At 55.7% G+C, this 6,027-nt stretch overlaps 1 protein-coding gene across 3 annotated transcripts in view; it reads left to right on the top strand.

Annotated features, from left to right (window-relative positions):
- The window catches only part of TTC7B (tetratricopeptide repeat domain 7B), a 185,146-nt gene that overhangs the window by 7,859 nt on the left and 171,260 nt on the right, over positions 1–6,027 (top strand). For all 3 annotated transcript variants that reach the window (XM_014543676.1, XM_005871192.2, XM_014543675.1), the window contains exons 2-3: positions 193–347; positions 2,171–2,339. In XM_014543676.1, the coding sequence (XP_014399162.1) occupies positions 193–347; positions 2,171–2,339 (324 nt within the window). The remainder of the gene's footprint in view (positions 1–192; positions 348–2,170; positions 2,340–6,027) is intronic.

Below are 6,027 nucleotides of genomic sequence, written 5' to 3'. Positions count from 1 at the left end.
TGGAACATTCTTTACTGCCGACTGGACTGCACCCTAAGATGGTGCCTACTTGGGCCCCACCTGAGGTTATGAGGTTCCAGGTGGGCCTCGTTGGGGGTGTGGAGCAAGGGGGGGAGGTCCTGAAGCCCTGGGGGGTTCCCAGCACAGAGACCACTCCTCGCCCCACCTAGCCTCTACCTTTGTCCTTGACAGATGACATGGCAGAACTCCTCCTGGGGGAGTCGAAGCTGGAGCAGTACCTGAAGGAGCACTCCCTGCGGCAGGGGGCCAGCCCCCGAGGCCCCTGGCCCCAGCTGACCGAGGTCCGCAAGCACCTGACCGCCGCCCTGGACCGAGGGAACCTCAAGGTACCCTGGGCCTCCGGGATGAGGGGAGGCCATGGGGAGGTGCTGGCGCCACCTGCTCTGAGCTGTGTGGTTGGGGGGCGGGGTTGGAGCATCTCCCTGCCAGCTCCTGTGTGATCCATGGGCCAGCCCCCCGCTGGTGACCCCTTGGGGGGCTTCCAGAGTCTCTGATGAGAGCCTTCAGTGAGATACGATTGTGAAAAATGGCACTAATCTTCCCCAGGTGCTTGGAGTGAGCTGTCATATGTGACCCAGGGCTCAACCTGACACCCTGTTCCACTGTAGGAAACAGGTTAATCAGGAGTGCCACTTATTACCCCATTTCCTGCCTGAAATATGTGGTCCATGAACGCCCCAGGCCGCTGTGGCCCAGAGCTGTGCGGGGTTTCCTACTAGGGACGGTGGGCCCGGTACCACGGTGCGGGAGGGAACCAGGCCCGAGCTTCCCTCACCGAGCCTGGAGCCTAGAGAACGCCCCCTCCCCTCGCCCCCCAAGGAAGCCTTGCGCACCACCCTTCTATGTATTCATCATCTGCCAGTTCTCCGTTCTGTTTAGACTCAGCTCTCCGCTTCCCTCTCCAGCCTTCCCTCTCTGCTTCCTTTGGATCCCCTTTCATCTCACCTTCCCTTACCCTGCCCCTCCCACCATCCTCTCCAGTGCTGCCTGTTGTCTCTGCTCCCTTCCCAGAAGTGCCTGGAAGTGGCCACCGTGGCTGACACAGCTGCTTCGCCATGCTCTGGCTGGTTCCTTGAGCCGTCGACCCTGTCACAGCTTTAAATTACAGAATTCGTGCTTCTGGAAGCGGAAAAAGCCAGCCTTGTATAGCTTAGCTTCCGAGGGAAGGCCTGGGAGATAAATCTGTCTCCTTATATAGATGCTGGGAGCCTCTTCTTTCTCTGCTGTGAGAGGGGCAGGGGAGCCAGGAGTCAGAGCCGGTGGGTGTGGCCTGGGGAAGCTGGCCTCCCTGCCTGGATGGGAAGGCGAGCCCATCAGGGGACAGTGACCGCAGCAGGATGGAATGGCTCCATGAGGAAAGTCGCCCTTGGAAAGAGAGCAGGTGCTGATTTTTGCACCGGTTTAGAAAGCCTCTTTCTTCCAGTTATTTAGGTCTTGCCCAGTGCAGTGGGCAGACCCCCGGGAAGCCCGTGGAGCTTCCTTTTTTGAGACGGGTGCTTCTGTGTTTTGTTCATAAAGTAGTCCTTCTATTTTTGCCCCAGTCCAGCTCAGCTGCCTTAGGGGAACCTCAGGGTTTCTGTTTCGTTTTGCAGCAGTTTCATTGAAATATAATTCACACACCATATCATCTACCCATTTAAAGTGTACAGTTCAGTGGTTCGGGACTATTCACAGAGCTGTGTAACCTGTACCTGAATTTCGGAACATTTTCATCACCCCACAATATACTCCTCACCATTAACCGGTTCCTCCCATTCCCACCGTCCCAGCCCTAGGCGAACACTGGCCTACATTCTGCCTGTAGCTTCGACCATTCTGGCCATTTGATATGCCTCCGGGAGCCTTTCATGACTGGCTTTTTCCTTGGCATACTGTTTTGAGGTTTGTCCGTGCTGTAGCTGTGTCGTTATTCCTTCCTCCTTATGGCTGAGTAATATTCCACGTGTGGCTCCACCACATTTCGCTTATCCATCCTCAGCCGATGGACGTTTGGGTTGTTTCCACTTTGGGCTGCTGTGGGCAATCTTGCTGTGACCGCTGCACCCCGTTTCTGTGTGGAGAGCCCCAGCTTTGCGGTAGCAGATGGGTCCCCAGGCAGCATCCCTCCGATTATAGTAGGAAAATGCGTTTTCTCTCCTTTTCCTTCTAGTCAGAGCTGCTACAAGAATCCAATCTGATCATGGCCAAGCTGAACTACGTGGAAGGAGATTATAAGGAGGCTCTCAACATCTACGCGCGGGTGGGCCTCGATGACTTGCCGCTGACAGCCGTCCCTCCCTACCGGTTGCGGGTGCTGGCGGAAGCCTACGCTACCAAAGGTGAGGCCTGCGCCGTCTGTCCCTGGGAGGGTGTCCCCCAGGGCCGTGCCGTTTGGAGCCAGCAGAGCCTCCCTGGAGCCTGCGGTTTGACCCCGGGGCCCTTGGCTGGTGCTGGGCTCCCAGCAGGGCGCCGGGCTGGGCCCACGGCTGGCACTGGGTAATGTGCGGCCCCGCAACACGCGGTTTCCTCAGAGCCTAGGTCTTCAGTTGTCACTGAGGAAAGGAGAGAACAACATCTCAGCCAAGTAGTCTGATAATTAATATGCAACGTGCGCAGGGACTTTTCTTGGTCATTAAGATGCTGCAGAACATTTCTAGGGATTCTTATTCTATGGCCGGTTGGCCACATGGCTGACCACATTTTTATTCAGTAATGCCACCTGTCTGATAATTAAGGGCTCAGTGGCCGCTCCAAGTGGCAGTGACTGTAACCGTCCGACATCCCGTGTTTACCTGTGCACCCTGGGACTCGGGGGCTAGAAGGCGGGGTCAGTGTCACCCTGGTTGCCGGGAAGGAGTTTGTAATCAGTGTGAGAGGATGCAGTCTCATGGAAAGAAATGACAGAGGGAGGACACCCGTTGTTTGACTTTTTCATGTGGCCACTTCCTCATCTGTGAAATGGGTATAATCACGTCTACGTCATAGACTTGTGAAGACTATGTCACATATTTTACGTGAAGCACTAACGCAGTACCTGGCACGCACTAAATGCTGCTAAATGACATTTTAAAATGTCAGCCCCAAACAAGGCAGCAAGTGGTGGAAGCTGGGCACAGGTGACAGCTTTTCAGAGGCAGGAGCGGTCACTGCAGGCCAGCAGGGCCCGGAGGCCTCCTGCAGGAGGAGAGACGCTCTGGACTTCTGATGGCCACGGTGAGAAGTGGACCGTCTGACACAGCCACCCACTGTTCACACTGCATCGTGACTGACTGTGGCTGGCCCGGAGGCCTGGCCCTGGGTGGGCGACCCTCCGACCAGCAGTGCGCTGGCCTCTTGTGTGCTGCCAGCCGTCTGACCTGGTGTCCCGTGCAATGCTGAACAAAGACCCAGCTCCAGACACACTAAGAGCTTTGTGACGGGGGTGACACATTCCCCAAGTTCCCCGGGGAACGCGAATACTGTCAGGTTTGTCTAATTAATCTTCTAAACGCCCCCCTGGGCCGGGAAAGATGCTGTCACTCTTGACAGGGCATGCTGGCCGTTTACTGGGCACAGTCCTTTCAGGCTGCCTCGGGGGGTCCTGAGAGCGCCCGGCCTGTGTCTGCATCCGTCTGAGTCATGGGGTGTGCTGGGGTCTGTGCCACATAGCTGCCCTCCTCTCTCTCGGATGCTCACTGAGCCGCTGCACGTGCCTTGGCTTATGGGAGGGGTGTGTGTGTGTGTGTGTGTATGTGTGTGTGTATTATTTCAGGCCAAGAATGATATTCTGCAAAGCTTGCTCTGGCAGTTTCCAGCTACCTGATTGACGTGGGGCCCGGTGCAGCGTAGCCAGAAGTTGGTTTGCTAGTTGGGGTTGGGGGATGGCTCTAGGGCTGCTTAGCAGCAAGAGCTCAGGTCTTAGTGTTGGCTCTGAGACGGCCTGGTGGTAGCAGACTGTCTACAGGTGGCACTGCCAGCTTAGTCTTGTGGCTGCCATGCAAAGGGAGCGAGGAGGACAGGAGACTTGGTCCCTTCCTGAGTCTGGCCTGGTGATATGTAGTTAGCAGTGGGTCCCCAGCCCTGGATGAGGACCTGGCTCCTGGGAGGTGATATGTAGTTAGCAGTGGGTCCCCAGCCCTGGACGAGGACCTGGCTCCTGGGACCCACTGGCTGGCTCGGGGGAGACCCGGCCCTGGCTAGTTTCTGACTTTGTAGGCACATGTGGAGTCACAGGTGTACAGGGACAGGGAAGGGTCACCTTTGCCTAGAGGGAGTGGCTGCAGCCGTGGAGGCCCCAGGCCTCGAGAGCCTGGGTTGGCCAGGTGAGAGGCTGCTGAGCCACCTGCTTGGGCCCAACTCCCACGCTGTACTGGCTGTGTGACCTTGTACACGTTCTTAACGCCTCTGTGCCTCAGTTTCCCCACCTATCAGGCTCTCATTGGACTGTCGTGAGGATTACATGAGATAGTATATGTTAAGTGCTTAAGACAGAACTGGCGCGCAGTGAGCCTGATGGAAATGTTAGCGTGGAAGGTAAGTGTTTGGTGGGGGAACCACTAGAAGTGACTTACAATGGCAGGAAATTGCCCCTCTAGTTCACAGAAATGCCCAAAGATGGGCCAGTTCTCTCACGAGTTCAAGAGGCTCTTGGCCGAGCTCTGTGTTAGAATATTTGGCTTTTCCTTTCTTCATCGGGTCCTTGAGAATTTTTCAGGGGAGATTGCCAACGAGGATTGGAGGGACATTAGTGTACAAAGCCTCTAAATCAGAAGGCGTGAACCTCTGGCCTGCAGGCCCCGGGGCAGGCTGCGCTGAGTCAGTTCAGTGTTTCCAATGCTTTCGAATTAGTTGCCGGCATTTCCAAATCAGGAATACTTAACAATCTGGCTTTCCATCTTCTTGGAAAGAAGGGAAGAGCTGTCCCCTCATTCTCCCAGGGCGAGACCAGGCTGGAGCCGAGTGCAGCTGCCCCTTGGATGGGCACGAGCTCCACCCACACCCCTCCCCTGGGAGGCCTGCATAGTGGTAGGCGGCGGAGTTGACCTGCACAGGTTCATAGGTCACCTAGACTTCTGCATGGTCTCCTGAGGTCAGACTCGACCAGGGCTTTCAGCCAGAGCCCGGAAAGTCAGTGAACACCCACATCTAACTCTTCCTTCCAGCCGTGGCCAGGAGCTCTTCCCCTGGCCCGGTAACGTTAGCGTGGTTTCCTGGGAATCAGAAGCCAGCGTCATTCAGTTATGGAGGACCTCATGTTAGGGCTTTACTGTCTCGTTAATCCTCCCAAACCCTAATTTACAGACAAAGGAAATGAGACTGGGTGAGGTTTCTAGGAATGATGTCAGAGACTGCTCTGTGCCAGGTGCTGTGCCCTCTGTTTTGGGTATCAGCCAATTTCCACAGCCGCCCTGTGAGGTAGGCACTGTTGTTTTTTCCATTCTGCAGATGAGAACACTGAGTGCAGGGAGGTTAGATAACTGCCCAGGGTGCTACCGCTGGGAAGTGATGGAGGCGGGACCCGACCTTGGGTGGTTCCAGGGCCCAGGCTCCCACTGAGTGGCAGACGGGGACTCAGTCTGAAGAGTGGTCGACTCTAGAGCTCATGTTCTGATCTCTTTGCTCTGTTGGTCTATGGACCAGAGCTCGCTGGGGCCAGGTAAGGTTTCCTCGGGGAGAAAGCATTCAGGCCACTGGAGAACGTCCTAGATTTGCCTACCTCCTCTCCTCAGCCCCACCCCCACTCGCTCCTTGCCCTCGCCAGGTTTCTTCCTATAAGTTCTGTCCCTCAAGCTCACAGGTCCTATCTTCAGAGTCAACCCTGCTCAGTATCGTCCCAGCACAGTGGATTAGAATCACCTGAAAATCGTCCTAGAATTAGTTGTACCGATGCCAGATGCCCCTGCTAGTGAGGGGTTCCTCTAGGGCAGTGGTTCTCAACCTTCCTGATGCCGCGACCCTTTCATACAGTCCCTCATTCTGTGGTGACCCCCAACCATAACATTATTTTCGTTGCCACTTCATAACTGTAATTTTGCTACTGTTATGAAT

Source organism: Myotis brandtii, unplaced genomic scaffold (genome assembly GCF_000412655.1).
Source record: "Myotis brandtii unplaced genomic scaffold, ASM41265v1 scaffold332, whole genome shotgun sequence".
In the NCBI taxonomy this organism is placed as follows: Eukaryota; Metazoa; Chordata; class Mammalia; order Chiroptera; family Vespertilionidae; genus Myotis; species Myotis brandtii.
This window is presented reverse-complemented; position numbering and strand designations above follow the sequence as displayed.